The sequence below is a fragment of the Chionomys nivalis genome, chromosome 7, assembly GCF_950005125.1.
Source record: "Chionomys nivalis chromosome 7, mChiNiv1.1, whole genome shotgun sequence".
NCBI lineage: Eukaryota > Metazoa > Chordata > Mammalia > Rodentia > Cricetidae > Chionomys > Chionomys nivalis.
Window position 1 is genome coordinate 31,937,797 of NC_080092.1, and position 17,853 is coordinate 31,955,649.

At 43.8% G+C, this 17,853-nt stretch overlaps 1 protein-coding gene across 6 annotated transcripts in view; it reads left to right on the forward strand.

The window, feature by feature from the left end:
• Window positions 1–775: 775 nt before the first annotated feature.
• The window catches only part of Mapk9 (mitogen-activated protein kinase 9), a 42,113-nt gene continuing 25,035 nt past the window's right edge, over window positions 776–17,853 (forward strand). For 3 of the 6 annotated variants that reach the window (XM_057773356.1, XM_057773355.1, XM_057773359.1), the window contains exons 1-2: window positions 776–996; window positions 9,967–10,134. In XM_057773356.1, coding sequence (XP_057629339.1) covers window positions 10,013–10,134 — 122 coding nt within the window. In that variant the 5' untranslated portion in view covers window positions 776–996; window positions 9,967–10,012. Of the gene's footprint in view, window positions 997–9,966; window positions 10,135–10,519; window positions 10,761–17,853 lie in introns of those variants that run through there. The other 3 variants (XM_057773358.1, XM_057773357.1, XM_057773360.1) reach the window with 2 other exon arrangements.

Genomic DNA, 17,853 nt, shown 5'->3' on the forward strand with positions numbered 1-17,853 from the left:
GCCCCAGTGTCAAAGACCCCTGTCTAGAAGCCTTTCAGCGTTGAAGTCCTAGAAGTCCTGGCCCCCATCACCGAAGCAAAAGTTTGTCCCTCACAAGATTTCCTCTCCAGGCCATACCCCATCACTGATTCACTAGGGTTATGGTCATCGTCTTCCTAATCCCCACTCTCTGGACATGTGGCCGCATCCCTGTTCTGAGCCCATGCAGTGTGCCGTGCGCAGCACACCAGCCTTAGCGAGCAACAGACCCTAAGGTCCGCGCTTCTTCTCCCTCCTCCGGGAGGTTCCTGGATGCCGAGGCCTTGATCCTACCCCGGGGTCCTGTGTAACCCGGCCAGTTCACGTCTTTTTCCAGGCCGCCTCGCCACTAGCACCTGCTGCCACCGAGGCCTGACTACTGCTCTTTAACTGTAGCAAAGCCACGCCTCGCCCCTCCCCGGCTCCCGATCTCCATGGTCCACTCTTTCCGGCGCATGCGGTCCCCTGTCTCTGGAGGGCTGGCTCAGGAGAGGGTCTTAGCTTGGCCAGGATCTCCAGCCTACTACGCACATTGGCGAACGCGCTTGCAGCAAGCAGCCAGCCAGGCCCGGGAGCAGCCTAGAGGGCGCCATTCGGCACTCGAGTCCCCATCGCCCGCCGCTGGCCCCGCCCACATCAACCCTACAGCCACGCCCGTATGCCCAGATTCGGCCCGCCCCCTGTCGCCATTGGCCCCGCCTGCCAGACTCTCCTTGCTCTAATTGGCTTGTCTGAGGATCCGTCAGGCTGAGCGCCGCGGTAGCGGCGGCGGCGGCGGCGGCGGTGGCAGCGGAGCAGAAGGGAACCCGACCGGAAGGGTCGTAGCGCCCCGCGCCCCTCACACCCACTGCGGCGGCGACGGGGCGGAGCAGAGCGGGGCGGGGCGGCCGGGTTCGGGCCGCGAAGCCGGGAACCGCCAGAACGTATCGCCGCCTGCGTGCCTTCCCTCTGCCTCCGGCGCGGCGGCGCGGAGCCGAGGTGAGCCCGGCGGGCGGCTAGGCCTGGCGGGGCTGCTCGGGCCGCGCAGGGCCTGGGTTGCGGGGCGCGGGGCGTGGGTTGCTCAGTACCTCCCGGTTATCCACGGTGCCGCAGTCGCCCACTCCTGCGTGGTGTCTGTAGCCCCGGGCTGCGGACCCGCTGTCTGGCCGGGCCCCAGTAGACCTGCCCGCAGGGATCTGAGGGCGCCTTCCCTCCAGCTGTGAGGAACGCAGCTGCACCTCGCGGCACGTCCAGGAGCCCAAGCTCTGGTCCCCGCGACCTTGGCAATGACTCTCAACCCTCACCAGCCCTCTGTTTTCCCTTTGGAGAAATGATAGACTGTCTCGGGGTTTGGTCGGGGTTGTGTGACCGTCTCAAAGCGCTGGGGCAGAGATCCAGGGTGCACATTTGTGGGCATCTGGTTGGGTGAGTGCTCCCTTGCTAGCATGAGTGTCGTAGGAACTGTCCCTCATCCGCTTCGAGTCCTCTCTTCCTACCCCCTCAGTGCCTTGTCATTCATCTTCAGTGCCCAGCAAAGCCAGAGTGGGCCCTGCCCACCTCCTTTGCCACTCCCTCCCCTCCCCTCTGAACAGAAGCAGAGCTCTCCTCTCCTACACTCCTCACTTGCTTTGGACATGCCAGCATCATTTATTTACCTCAGGACCTTTGTATTTCCAGTTTTCCACGTTATTAGGAGTTGTCCGTAAGACTCTTGTTACCCTGCTGTCGCTCACGGATCGCTCCCTCCTGGGCCTCAGCGTCTTGTTTTTGATGAGGCCCGACCATCCTTTTCCCTCGCTTAGTCACGCTAGTTCATCAGTTTCTTTGATTTTCCTTTTAGCACCTACTCTAGTCTGACGCTCTCTGATTTATTGACTCGTTCGTTGTCAGCAGCACTGTGAATACCGTAGTTGGCTGGTGTGTTCACTCACTTCAGGTAGTGTCGGCTCAGTGAACGAGCAGTAAGACCGTCCCTGCCTGCCTGTTGGGTCTGCTTTGTCCGTTTATATTGATGGCTTTTTAACTTGTGAAGCTTGTTAGCAAACAGACTCCTATTCTCATTTTGTGAAATATTTTGATGCTTTTTGATCTCTTTCTAATAGCTGTCAGAACAATTCATGATAACATTTTTATATTTTGCTAAGAGTTTTGCTCGAGCCTCCTCCCACACATTCAGGAGTTATCTACTGAATTCTGCACTATCTAGGTCATGCTTTCTACTGGGCTCTAGGGACACAAAAGGGATAGCAACAGGGTACCTTCCCCCAGAGAGCCCAGGAGCCCCGAGAGCAGGCTGGCACGCACACAGTTCTAGGCCAGGATATAGCACCTGCTGTAGGGAAGGGTCTGTGCCCTAGAAATGGAGGACACGGGGTGGGGTGCTGGTGAGCCTTGAGCAGGGGCAGACAGAAAATGAAAGAGCCAGATCAGCAAGGAACTTTGCCCCATGTGGAATCAGCCCTCCAGAGTAAGTGTGAGGTTATGGAGTGGTCGAGACCCCTGGAGGCCCGGAACTTCTTTCAGCAATTTTTGTGAAAGCTAGGTTTCCAAGTTTGTATCTGGACTCTGATTTTCCAGTGTTGGCAATAGCTAACTGAAACTAGTTACTTGGTGCCAAGCCGAATGCGGACCTCATGCAGCACTGCTAACCTCCTGAGCAGGCTGTGTGGGAGGGAGCAGCCGTGAGGAGCAGGAACAGTAGCCCGAGGCCAGAAGGGCTAGGCCCTGTTCTCCCAGATGCCGAGGGTGGCTGGCACTTCACAGAGCGAGAAACAGGCTCACCGTGCTTCAGCAGGCTGCTTCCCCACAAGCAGCTGGGGAGAACCTGAACCCAGATCACCCCAGATCTACAGTTCTCAGCTCTATTTGTGTTTGGCTTTCAGTTCGTTCTGAAAGAACAATAGCCAATCTATAAATGTTTCCCCCTCCCTTCCATAAAGAGTCCTGCCTGGTTAAAAATAAGTGTCTTTTTTGGGGCATAATCTCCAGAGAGCTTTGGTTTTCCTGGGGTTTTAATTTGCAAGTTGCCAAGGCTTTATAATAACTTGTTAACAGATGAGAATGGCTTTGCTCCATCCCTTAAATAAACGGTCAAGGGTTTACTTGAATATGTCAGTTTCAAATGGAAAAAAAAAACAACTTAACTTTCTGCAAGAAAAAATGCCAAAAAGCGATTATTTATGAGTGAACCAGTTTTTTAAAAATATTATATATAAGATGAAATAAAAATCTGATTTTTAAAGAAAACCCTTGATTTGTCAACAGGACTGCTATTTTTGTCTAATTATGAAGTTAGCTTTCACACCTGACTAGGAAGGTAGCAATTTTATTTTTAAAAATTTCTTAATGATTTGTGATTTGTACTTGACCTCGGTGTGAACTGATTTCAACAGCAGTCTGTTATTTTAATTGTTTATGGTGGGGACTTTCAAATATGTTCAGAAATAGACAGCTTAGTTTCAGCATCTACAGGTTGGGACTCTGGCAGTCCTGTTTTACCCTGCATCTCAGAGCGCATAAACTCTTCTCAAAGTGTGCGGAGCAGATTCTAAAGCAGGACTCTAAATACCACTGCCATAAAAGATAGGGGCTCCCTCATGCTTTAAAAAGCAGTAATTCTTTCATAGCATCAAGTGACTGGTCAGAATGCAAATTGTCTTGTGTATTTTACTCAGGATGTTGAATAAATATTCATTCAAGGCGTGGAATTCAATATCCAAGGTGTCTCATATATTTTATAGTTTCTGTAATCATTTGGAATGAGAGCCAAGGTTGTGTTGTAGTTACTGATTGATGTCTTTTTGATTCTCTTCCTCTGTTGACTTTTGGTTTTTGGTGTTTATTATCATTATTATTATTATTTTCTTCTTTCAGACATAATCTCATATTGTAGCCCAGGGTGACCTCAAATCCATGGCAATCCTCCTGGCTCAGCTTCCCATGTGCTAGAATTACAGGCAGAAGCCACCACACTCAGCGATGTTTCTTTAATTTGTTGCTTTCTCCCTGCTTCTCTTTTGTTTTCCTTGTAGTTTACTGGTGGAAGCAGCTGGCGGTTTGGAGTACCTCCATGGTTGGAGTTCACTGATACCATCTCTGTGGTATAACACAGAGGTTTCCTGAGGTAGTAGTTGAATCTAGATGACACTCACTCAGATTGGGGGTGGACTCAAGTGAGAGTGCCTTCTCAGGTCAGCTGAACTGTCACCTAGAGGTTTCCTGAGGTTCTGTGCTCATCTCTGTTTTATAGAGGAGGAGTTGCGTGGCACTGGGTGAGTGACTGGTCCACCACACGCCTGACTGGAAACCTGACCTTAACCTGTTCCACACTGCCTCCCACATTTATCCTTTTACTTAGCTTTGCTTTTAATTGACATTGCTTGGACTGTATAATCGACCAGGCTTCAGAAATAGTCAGGTACAGCCTCTGTCACTGGTGGGCTTCCCACACTAAATGAAAGGAGCGCTCGGTGCTGTTTAAAGTGAAAGGCCGACTAGGAAAACATGCGTGAGGAGCAGGTGCTTGAACTAGGTTTTGAAGGAGGACGAATGCTGGCTGGAGGAGCAGAAGGGACAGAGAGGTCAGCTCAGACAGATGGAGCTGCTGAGCGGAGGCCTGCAGGTGTGCAGTTGTCACCTGTCTGGTGTCCCAGAACAGCCAGAGGGCTGTCCTTGTGCTAAGGACTTCAATCAAGCTCTCAAAGTCACTGTCAAAAGAATTCAAACATGAGAAGGTTGGGATTACTGTATATTTCCAACAAATCTCTTTTTTAATCCTTTACTGTGAAACAATTATAGATCTACAAGAAGGTTGAAAATTCCACCCAGTTTTCACCATTGATTGTATCTTTACATAATTCCAGTATAGTACCATAACAGGAAGCTGGCATTGCTACAGTGTGTGTGTGTGTGTGTGTGTGTGTGTGTGCGCGCGCGCGCAGTTTAGTGTCATTGTATCATGTGCAGATTCCTGAACCAGTACAGGATATGGAATCTTCTTAACATCTCCAAGGGCTCCTGTAGCCCCTTTGTAGCCCTGCCTAACTCACCAGCTCCCACCTTTGGCAACTGAGATCTGTTCTCTATGTCTACAGTTTTGTCATTTGAAGAATCCCCATAGGCTTATGAGATGACCTTCCTGTATGTACTTTAGTAAATACAGCTGTCTCCCAGCATCCTTAGGGGGATTGGATCCAGAATTCCCAGATGAAGCCAGGCAGTGGTAGTGCACACCTTTATCCCAGCACTTGGGAGGCAGAGGCAGGCAGACTCTGAGGCCAACCTGGTCTACAGAGTGCATTCCAGGACAGCCAGGACTATTTCACAGTGAAACCCTGTCTTGAAAAACAAACAAACAAACAAACAAAAACCCCAACCAACCAACCAAAACAAACAAACAGACCAGAATTCCCAGATGGATGCCACAGTCCATGTGTGTTCAAGTCTATAAAATGGTGTGGTATTCGTGCCCCTTTTCCCACGTGTCTTCCACTTCTCTACAGGACTTATAAAGCAAATGCTCTGAGGTTATATTACATGGCTTGAGGGAAATGACAAGAAAAATGTGCTCCACACATTCAGTACAGTTATAATTTCCCCCAAATGTCATTTTTAATTTGTGATGATTTTAATTGATACATGAAAATATGAAATTATGCCTGTTAATGGTGTGCTGTGTGAATTTTTTTTTTGATACATGTAGTGTTTAAATTTGGTCAAATCACATCTAGATCATTGAGCATCCATCATTTTGTGTCATAAAAACTTTCCAGTGTCTTTTAGCTGTGTAAAGTATGCATATTTTAATGTGATTTGTAGTTAGTTATACTACTCTCCAAGCACAGAGAACTTCTTGTTCTACCTAACTGTACCTTAGTGAAGTTGATCTTACCAAATATTTTCTACCTATGGTTGGTTGAATTTCAGAAGTTCAGAATCCATGAATATGTGTAATACGCTAGAGATCTACCTGCTCAGTGCTCCTTTCAGTGCTCGCTAGTATTGGTCTAGATATGCAGTCATGCATATTTGCACTCCTTCTAGTTTTGATCTGTGTCAAAGTTGCTCTGAGTATCTGTGGTCAGTTCTTATGTGGGCAGATAGCTCTCAGCTGAGGGGCCTGGTACCTGAAAACAGGCCTGGCAGGCAGAAAGCTGCCAGAGTCCTTAGGTGGTGCAGTGAACACCATGTCCTGTATTGAGTATCTACTGTAATGCAATACAGAAATCCAGAAGGGAGGCCCTGGTTCTTGAATATCAAATGGTTGTATGTCTACCTAACTACAGTGCAGCATCAGGTCTTGAAATTGGCTGTGGGGATGTCACTCAGTGGTGGGGTGCTTGCCTAGTGCTCTGCCACTCAGTCCTCCAGCTCAGTCCCCAGCATGGGGACAGTTTAAATTGCCATAAGCTAGGTTTTTTCCCCCATGAGAATTGTCATAAGCCAGTGAAGCTTTATGAGAAAAATGTAAAGAGCATGTTTTAAAACAGTGTGACTTAAGAATCTGCTTTTAGCGATAGCAACTTCTTGGGCATCCTGAAGTATCAATGTAATTAGAGGGTTAATTGAGTATGAATCACCCAGTCTTCTTCAGAGAAGTGTGTTGGTGAGGGAAGCCCGTTTTGCTCTTCTTGGTACTGACCAACCCTTGGACGCATGGCTTTATGTCCTACATTAGTTAGAGACGTGCGATTGGTGTGCGAGGAGGAAGGAGGGTGTTGTGGTGACACACCTCAGTTCAGTTCTGGGCCACACTGGGAATTGAGCAGCTCCTTACTGTCTGGAAACCTCAGCTTCCTCCCTTGCTGTCAGGGTGGCAGTGCACCTCTCACAGTTGCTGGGGAGAATTTGTGAGTGTGTCCCTCAGAGCCTGAGCTGTTTTCCCCACCCCAGTGTCATCCGTTTGTCTCAGACTCACCCTTCCTGAAGGTGCATTTTGTAGCTTTTCATTTTCATTTTAAAATGTTTATTAGTTTTTTATATAAACATGTACTTAAAACAGAACAGGAAGTTCTAATGGGAACATTCCTAACATCCCATTTACTTCTCTTTTCTTGCTGGTATAAAATCTATGAAGTGTGCGTGTGTGTATGTGTGTGTGTATGTGTATACATGTACATTGTGTACTCACATGTATATACGTGTTACATGTTTATACTCAGTGCACACAGATTGATGTTATGTGAACTCTAATTCAACTGGCTTTATTTCCTTTGTGTATCTTAGATATCTTTCCAGGCCAGTACACACAGTCCCTAGATTCTGTTTAATGACTTCATCGTACTTTATGTTTTGAATTGTTTATAGTCTTACTGGTTAGCTATGCTCTGCTCTTGTACAGATAGATATCTTTGAGTATTGAATGCATACTCACCCCATACATTTCTAGACTTGTAGTTGTTGGGTTAGGATTTACATGATTGCACATCATTAGCTATACTTGTATGATTTGCTACCTTAGAGTTCTTTCTCATCAGTATTCATAAGTGTCTTTGTCCACAGTGTGAACAAACTTGAGGACAGGTCTTGCCTTTGTGACGCCTTCCTTCACGACAGTCTGTACTGTTCTGCTCACTCCTTGTTCTTGTGTTCTTCTCCTACCCCACTCTGGAATGAACCCAGGACCTTATGCCAGGCAAGCACTCTACCAGTGAGTTACCTGCCCGACTCATGTCTCCCTACTTTGTGAGAAGAAGCTCATGGCCTGGGGAAAAGACCTATAAAAACCTTTATAGCTCCGGCTCAGCATGCTGCCAAGACTGTGGGAGTGGCGTGGATGGAGCACTGCGTTGGACCCATGCTGGTGGCATGGCAGAGGCAGTGCATCCAGGTTTGGATGTGGGGCTGATGTGGTTGCTTGAGGAATACTTGTACTTGCCCGCTTGCAAAAATGGTTTTCCTGAACCCTAGTTTATGGACCTTTTATTTAAAATATCATTCCCACTAAATAGATCCATTAGTAGCTAACTTATTATGTTTTCTCAAGTTGTCTTGTGTGTGTGCGTAGGGTGAGTTGGGGGGTCTTTGTTTTGTTCTCATGCAACCCAAGTGTAACGGGAGGGAGTGACTTTGAAAGGTTTGTTCTCAGATGATTTCCCCCCTTTCCTAACAAGAGTGTTTATCTTAATTTTAGAATGATTTTAAATCTTGGGGTGAAATTATATTAATAATTACTGTGCCTAGTCTGATTAGCTCTAGTCCCCAAGTTCAAGGAAATAGTTCTTGTATTATACTAGTCCAGCTGTGGATGTGGGCAGCTGAAGAAGAGAGGTGCCAGAGAAGATTGGGATTTGTGCCAGTCACAGCATGGGCAGGTGGTCCAGAAATAGGGATGACTTTGCACCACAAGGTCACTCAGTAATCTGGCTGGTGGGCAGTTCAACTGTTTCTAGCATGTAACTTCCATTGCTTGTTTGACCTCAAGCCTTTGTTTACACCTTTACTAGCTTATTTTCAGGTTCAAGGGAAATTCTAGGCATCATTGTGTTGAGGAGAAAATTCTCATTGCAGAAAACTCACCTGGTGGATATTAAATATCAAATGGTGGAACATAAAAGTAGGGGCTTGGCAGAGCTGTAGAAATAATGGTGCTGTAGAAAAAAATTTGCTTATGAAATGTTTGCCTCTATGACTTTGTTTCTGGCATCTTAAATTAAAAGACCAGAATAATAACTCACTAATTTTCCAGTTCATACCATCCAGCCTTTCACAGGGTGAGCACGGCAGTCACAGCTCTCCCTTTGTATCTCCCTTTGTAGTCACTGTCACGGAGTGCGTGACAGCAGCTTAGGGGAGAAAGGAGGTCTCATGGCTCATGACTTGCAAGATACAGCCCACCCTGATGGAGTACACAGTGGTGGGAACCTGCTGCTGGGATTACTCAGACTCCACAAACCAGGGAGCAGTTTGTTCTGGCAGCAGTGAGACCGTTACCCTCCATGCTGTCCTCCAGCAACCCACTTTGTCCAGCCAAGCCACACCTCTTAAAAGTTCTTTATCTTCCCCAAACAGCACCCCATTCTGAGGACCAAGTGTTCAAACATGAGGCTATGGAGAACCTTTTACACTTAAGGCAAACTGGGAATCAGCTTGCTGCCCAAACCAGAAGAAAACTACTTTCTGAAACCACTGTTTTATAGCCATATTTGTGTCTACTTAGAGTGTAGATAATTATTTTACTGTGAGCTATAGCTGAGTTTGGGGTGCAAGAATGAAGGCCACCTCTGGCACCACCTTCATGAAACAGGCCCATCTGTGGGGTGCGCACCTCACACCAGTGTCTCTAATCCTCTTAACAGCCTGTTGCTTTGGCCTATAACTCTCACTTTGTGATACACTTAGATGACCAGTACTTGCTGTCTGCAGCAATTCTAGAATCAATCATTCTGAAATAATGCTCCCGTCTGTAGCCGAGACTTCTAGACTTAAGTTGGTCCCACAGTAAGGAAGTGGATGAGACACGTTCGTGACATAGTGGTTATAACACCATGGCTGGGAATAATGTGTACGTTCTTTTCTCCAGAAGTGGGTCTTTCACCATCCACACTGCCACGTGTTTTTCAGGTGAACTCACTGCCTTGTACATGCTAGCACTTGACTACTGAGCCCCATCCCCAGCCCCAAGATAGTTTATTATAATACAGTCCTTTAAAAATGTGGCCTTTCTGCATCTCAGAATTCCTTTTCAGGGCTAGAGAGGTGGCTCAACAGTTAGGAGCACTGGCTGCTCACCCAAAGGACCCGGGTTCCATTCCTAGCACCCATGTACCTACTTACAGCTGTCCATACACATACATGCATGCAGACAAAGTACCCAGATACAGAAATAAATTGTAGAAAAATTTTGTTTTAATTCTTTCTTTTGATGGTCTTACACCATCAAATAAATAAGATATCTTTTTATGTATTTATTTATTTATTTTGGTGTGTGCCTCTTGCTTAACTCTCAGTTCATTCTGTTTTCCTTTTCAGCTCTGACGAAGGTACCAGCTCTTTGGAAACTGTATGACACTACATCATGAGTGACAGTAAAAGTGATGGTCAGTTTTACAGCGTGCAAGTGGCAGACTCAACTTTCACTGTCCTAAAACGTTACCAGCAATTGAAACCCATCGGCTCTGGAGCTCAAGGAATTGTTTGGTAAGTCTAGGTGTTCTAATAGCATAGACTAAATCTTTAGTAAAAAGTAAAACTAAATCAGAGTTTAGAAGCACTAATTAAAACATACCCCCGTTGCAGATTAGATTTTGAGCTAAACTAAGTCAATCTTTGCTGTAGTTAATATGTAGTTACATTTGTAGGATACAGACTTGATTTTTCTTTTGCTTTGTTGTTGGTTTTATTTATTTATTTATTGGTTTCTTTTTCTTTTTTTTTTCTTTTCATTTGCCCTGTCGTTATGATATCAGAATAATTGGTATAACAGTGAATTATAACAGGAATTTGGCGTTTTATTCATTTCTTCATCATGGCCACCTTCTCCCCCCTCCTCCTTTTATTCCCAATCACTCCTATTCATTTCCAGGCTCCATCATTGCAGTGCCTTGCCATTCATTGGCAGGATGAGGCCAGGCAGTATCATTATCACACGATGGATTAACCAGGAAGGGCTGCTGTGTGAGGGGTTGGGCTGGCCGTCTCTTCTTTGGTGTCTCTCTTCAACTGTGTGTCCAGCCCAGGACATCAGAACCATTAGTCTGACCCTGAACCTTAGGCTCTTGCATGGTAAGACAGTCAGCTGCTGCGACGTCACTGGCCAGACAAAGGTAACGTTTCTCACGTGTTTTCTAGACTACCATTATCAGCACCTCAAACTTTAGACCATAGTTTTCTGGACAAAGCTTTTTTTACCCCCACTGATTAACAAAACTATTTTTGTCTTTAAAAGAAATTGTGATAAGATAAAACATTTAATGTTATCAGCTGGTAGGCAAAGAGAATTGAAAATGAAAACCTCTCCTAAGCATTCTGGGAGGAGGGCTTGGGTTTTCCTGTGAAGACGCTGAGCGTAGCATCATCAGTGGGCTTCCGCTGATGCTGTACTGCAGAGACTCTGATCAGGGAAGCTGGCTGTCGTGCTCAGAGACGGTGCTGCGTGGAAGGAGTGCCAGCTGTGCACACACAGCGGGGCCTTAACTTCCAAGTGATAGCGAGCATTAGTGCAAACCGAACGTCCTTTATCTGAGCTGCTCAGAAGCAGAAGTATTTCTGGGTTTAGATTTTTGTAACATTCAATATTTGTATTTACTGGTGGGCATCTCTAATCCCGAAATCTGAAATCTGAAATGCTCCAAAATCCAGCTCTCTGAGCACCATGGCCATGCTCAAAAGGCTTCTTCAATTTTGGAGCGCTGAGATTTTGAATTTACTCTGGAGACTGTTAAACCAGACTTAAACCCCTTGTGACAAGAAAGGTTTTAAAGTCAGTGGATGACTCAGGTAAGGGGACATGGTGATAGGAAGTTATGAGTGTTTACTTGATTTGTAAATAGTAATTTGACAAGAGGATGGAAAAAGGGGGAACATGAATTATCTTGGGGGAGTTTGCTTTATAGGGTGGGCAGAGCATACATATTAAATATGGGCTTCATTTATTCACTTGGCCTATTATTGACTGTTTTTGAAGGTTGAAAGTGAAGTGAATAGTGTATATTATATAGTCACAGTCACATGGGCTCTGCAAAGGCAGTGTATGTGGTGCAGTTGAGGACCAGCTCATTGACCTTTCTCTGTCCTATGGGTTTTAGGATAGAGCTGGGTCTAAACCACCTGTTGGTCTCTTGGGATCTTATTACATTTAGCTAAAGCTTGATAACTTGAATCTCTGATACTTTTTGTATGGCCAGGATTGCGACTTAATCTCTATGTAAAATCTTCATAGTAACGAACAAATCAATATTCATTAAATACCTCTTTAGAAATTCTTAATAAATTATATTTATCGCCATAGAATGATTGAGACGATTACATTCAAGAACTGTTTAGGGTTAAAGAGGAAGTCCAGTGGTAGACTGCTTGTCTAGTATATGGAAGCACCTGGGTTTCTTGCCAGCACCAAAATCATCTATTATATGCATTCACAATACAAACGTACATATATACACACATATGCACATATATGCATATGTGCACACATATGTGTATACATGTATATGTATTTGTACATACACAGATACACCTATGCACACACATACTTACGCGTACACACATGCATGTATACATATATATATATACACACCCATGTATACATATGTGCATGTGTACATACACTTTGATTCTGTAACTGACAGTTCTTTTTGTTATCCTTCTACTTGTACTTGAAAGCTGCCCATCGGTGAACCTTTGGGGTGCAATGGGCAGAATAATGCCTCCTCAAAGATAGCTACACCCTAACCCTGGAGTCCTGTGAATGGGTGAGCTTATAGGACAAAAGGAACTTCGCAGACTTGATGAATTTAATGATCTTAACATTCAAGTCCTGAAAGCAGAGGATTACTGTAAGTGGCAGATCAGGCTGGGCCACATAGTGAGTTCAAGACCATCCTGGGCTATAGAGTGAGACCCCCATCTGAAAAACAAAGCAACAAATCAGTGATCTTGCAGTGGGAGCATTGGCCAAGTGGGTCAGTGTGATGAGAAGTTGTTCTGAAAAAGGGAGTCGGGAGTGTCTTGGTCAGAGAAGGAAGTGTGATCACAGAGTGTGGAGTGCTGTGGGACAGGAATGCAGGAAGCTTCTGCAAGTTGGAAAAAGGAAGGAAATAGAGTCTTCCCAGAGCATCCATGAGGATCATAGCTCAACCGACCTTAATGTTAGCCCCTTAGGACTAAATGTGGACTTCTGAAGTGTAAAATAAGAAGTTTGTGTTGCTTTAAATCAATAACTGTGGCCATTCAGTAGCCACAAGAGCAGCACTGGAAGCATATGTAGAAGAAGCAAGTGTAGTTTTACAGTTTTGAGAAATAAAATGTCCTAGCACTACTCTGGTTTCTAAACCAGTTAGTGTTGTTAAACTAGACCATTGTAAACACCTTTGGTCAGATGTGCATGGAAACCACAGTGACCTGCAGAGTTAAGTGTAATAGCTGGAGCCAAGATAGAATATTGTGACCCTAATTTTACTTTTGCTTTTGTTTGCAGTGCCGTCAGGCTCAGATTCAGATGTGCTGGGCAAGCCTCTGTTGTTGAGCCGCATTCCAAGACCCGCCCCTTCTGTTCTGAATTGTCTTTACTGTTGGCTTATTTGATTTGTTTCTATGTTTTTGTTTCTTAGAAGAACTTATTAGGAAATAAGTTTTTAAATGTTACCATTTTAGAGCATAAATACCTATGAAGTTATTATACTGTTGACTCAAGATTTAGTGTATACTTTTCCTTTCTCCTTCTAAAATCCTAATTTGCTCAGCCCAAAATGTAAACCTTTGATTCTGTGACATGCTTATCCCTTTCCTTAAGTTTTTAATATTGGGTGTGGCAGTTTCTAGGAGTAACAGTTACAACCTTTGTGCAAAATAATGAGTATAGATAGATCTGCATGCTTTCCTTCCAGCTTTCTGTAAGTGTGAACACTCGTCTGTCTTTAAATGGTCTTATTTATCTCTATTAATATAAGCAAACCTTAAATAATGTCCAAAATAACATGTTTTTGATAAGGAGGTTCTTGGTGTGAAGCCCAGAATGACTGAGATAGGAGACTTGGCTTCTGAACCCTGTGCAGATCCTCAGCTAAAGTTCTTTGGTTCTTTGTGACCTTGGGAAGCCCACTATGTCATTATGAGTTTTCACATTTTCACCTTTGAAATGATGACTTGAAACTTATGACTTCAGATGATAAATCAAAGAGCCAGACAAAAGAGAATGACAGTAATCCATAACAAAAAAAATTATGATAAATTTCTGCAACATTAAACTTAAGTTAAACTTAAGTTGGGGGTCTTGATCCAGATAAGACTGCAGAGGAGGTGAGTAAGCATTGCACTGATTGTAACAAGAAAGGAAGCTTTTCTACCACAGACCACAGTGGGGAGGAGGTAAAACACATTTATGAAACAGATTCCAGTTTGCCACCAGCATCCCATTCTGTCCTCCAGGGTCAGTGTTTTCCCCTAGAGAGCTAGGAAGCTCCTGAAGAGCCAGCGTCAACATCAGTCAAGCCTGGTATAGGAAGCCCAGCCTTTGGGCTGACTGTTTCTTGGGATCATTTAAATTCTGAAAGGGACTGCTGCAACTGTCCTTGTGGCTAGAGAATAGGAATTAGATTCTGAGCTTTCTTCTAACAGGGCCTCTGAGAGAAAACCTCCTCTGCTTTGTTTTGGGGCCATTAAAAGGCCACCCCCTAGAAGTAATGGGGTTAGCTTGAGTGAGGCACTGCCACTCAGCATCCAGACTTCATCCTCACAGAGGTGAGTCTAAACTGTTAGTGCCCCACGTGCCCAGCAGAAGCAAATGTCAGTTCTGAAAGAGGATAGCGTTATCTGGGATCTCAGAGTATTTCTACAGCAGCCTTATAAATGCAGGGTCTTAACACAGTAAAAATGTCTAGACCTACAAGGAGATGATATAGGGTCAGGTCAGCAAATGGTCCCAGCATCATTGGATCCAAAATTTAAATAGCTGGGGTGATGTGTTCAAGATGATAAAGGACAAAGTGAAAACTTGAGTAGAAGAACAAGAACTTCAAAAAAAGAGAACTAAGTGGATTTTACAGAAGTGAAAGTGAAAGCTATGGTAACTGAATTACAAACTTAAAGAAAGCGCTTACAAATATTAGACGTAACTGAAGAGAGAATGGCTGATATGGAAAATACATCAGCAGAAAATACCCAGATGAAGCCTCAGAGACCAGAGTAGGGATACAGAAGAGAGATGTGTTAGTTTTTATTGCTTCATAATTACTACAAGATTAATGGTTTAAAGTAACTCAGCATGTATTATTTGATGGCCATTGTTCATCACAGAATGCAAATTAAAACATGGTGAAATACACTCAGCCCAGAGAGTAAAAAGCAAGTTGTTCATGGTACCAAGTATTGGTGAAGATATTCACATACAGCTCTCTGACATGGACTCTTGGCATACTGCTAATGGACATAGACATTGATGAAACCATTTTGGGAGACAGTCTGGCTTTACCTATTAAAATAGAATCTATGCATTCCCACTTGACTATGTGCATGTCAGAGATGCTTGCTTGGAGGAACGGAGCCACACACATGAATGTCATTGACAGTGAGTCTTATCATCACTTGAAAACTGAAAATAACTAAAGTAGGAATATGACAGCAATGACAGAGTGAATTATAGTACTCAGACTAGTGGGTGAGTCATAAACAGTGCTGAGTGATGTCAGAGACTTCTAAAAAACAGGCAAAAATAAGCCATAGAGATGCATATAAGGGCACATATTGAGTTTGTGAAAGCAAGGAAATGATTGTCATAAAAGTCAGAAATTAGGCCAGACTTGGTGGTACACACCTTTAATTCTAGCACTTGGGAGGCAGAAACAGAGGATCTCTGAGTTCAAGACCAGAAAACCTGGTCTACACAGTAAGTTCCAGGACAGTCAGGACTACGTAGAGAGAACTTGTCTCAAAATACCAAAAAGTTAAATAAAAATAAGAAAGAAAAAAGAAACTCAAAAGTTATTTTTGTCTTTGGTGGGCAAAAATTATAACAATTAGGAGGGGTTGTTAAGGGGACTTTTGGGGCACCAACAGAGCATGACTCTCTGTGGTATATCATTGAGCAGAGGAACAGATGACAAAATGAAGCAAAGGAGTGACTGTCTGAGAAAAGCCCCCTCACCAGCAGCCCCCAAAGCTGGAAAGCAGTGGCCTTAACGTTCTGAGAGAAAATTGGTTTTCAGCTTTAAAGACAGACTGTCAGCCAAAGATGAGGGCAGAGTAAGATCATTTATCTTCAGTTTAAGTTATCTGGGAACATTCTTTAAGGATAGACTTCAACAATTAAGACAGCACGAGAACATGTTTTACAAGAAGGCAGTTAAATACAAGAGGCCAGAAATGGAATCGCAGAATAAGTTCTGTGAAGCAGGCTTTGAGATGCCTTCAAAGGATGGATCGATTTCCAAGCGTAGATGTCTGAGTGGTTGGGCATGGTACCAGTGACAGGCTTTGGGAGATGAGCTTTTCTTCTCTCAGATAAAAGATGTTTATTAGAAACTTGTGGAAAGAAGTATAGAAAGAGGCATGGTCTACATAAAAACCAGAAGGGTAGGTTGTTCAAGCAGCTGATAAATAAGCTGGAAGGACAGAGAACCCATCTGACCCCCATGTAGCAGGCATTCTAGTTTTGAGTGTGTAATTGGCAACAAAGATTGTGTGATCTTTGGAAAATGAATCATAATCCCAGCTCTGCAACTGGTAGTATTTGCATGTGTATATGTGCTGTCCTGTTGGTTGTTTGTGTTTATAGACAGCTGGGAGAAGCAACACATAGGCTTAGCTTAGTTTAAAATAAAGATGCTAGCAAAATTGAGTGTTTAAAACAAAGGTTTGGAGGAAGAGAGGAAGATAAAGAAATGGAAGAAAGCAGGGTGGAGGATAATAGTCACCTTATGTTGTGGAGGAAGAGCAAGATAGGTGTGTTAACCCTCCCGCACAAAGAAAACCCTGAAATACCATTAGGACAAAGCTGGGAGGGATTGGAGGTGCCAAGTAAGTATCTAAGCCTTTTAGTTAAAGGTGAGCACAAGAACAGAAAACATGAATAGCTGAAGGTCATTGTTTCTAGAGCTAGGAGTAGAGAAGCCTGTCTCCAAGTGCTTAGAATTAGTCCATTTGACTCATTTTATACATCAAAAAAGGTTTAATTGACCTAGGTGTATATGTTTATTTTATTTAGATAGGTTTTTATTGCTGTGATAAAACGCCCTGACCAAAGACAACATAAAGGAAAAAAGGGTTTATTCATCTTACAGCTTGTAGTTCATCATCTAGGGAAGTCAGGGCAGGAACCTAGAGGCAGGAATTGAGGCGGAGGACATGGAGAGTGCTGCTTATTGGCTTGCTCCTCCTGGCTTCCTCAGTTTGTTTTCTTATACCACCACAGTGGGCTGGGCCTCCCATATCAGTCATTAATTAAGAAAATGCCCCACAGGCGAATCTGTAGGGTGCATTTTCCAATTGAGATTCCTTCTTCCAAAGTGACTCTATGTCAAGCAAAAAAAAAAAAAAAAAACCCAAAAAACAAAAACAAAACTGACCAGTACTTACATACATATATGCATGCATGCACACACACATCTATAAATAGTGTTTCAAAATACATATACATTATAGAATAGCTAAATTCAGCTAATTTTCATGCACATGTCTCACATGTTTTCTGCAGTAAGAACACTTAACATCTACTCTCTTAGCAATTTTCAATAATACAGTATAAATAGGGTATGATAGTGCATGCCTTCAATCCCAGTGCTCTGGAGGCAGGGGTAGGCAGGCAGATTTCTGAGTTCAAGGCCAGCATGCTTTACTTAGCAAGTTTCAGGACTACATTGAGAGACCTTGACTCAAAAGAAGAAAAAGAAAGTAAATAAAAACAGCACAGTAGGGCTGGAGAGATGGCTCAGCGGTTAAGAGCATTGCCTGCTCTTCCAAAGGTCCTGAGTTCAATTCCCAGCAACCTCATGGTGGCTCACAACCATCTGTAATGAGGTCTGGTGTCTTCTGGCCTTCAGGCATACACAGACAGAATATTGTATACATAATAAATAAATAACTATTTAAAAAAAACCCAGCACAGTATAGTAGTGTTATTACTAAAAACACCATGTTATTCTGTAGAACCCTTGAACTCAGTCATAACTCCTTTTTGTCTGAAAATTTAGACAAAACCTTTTG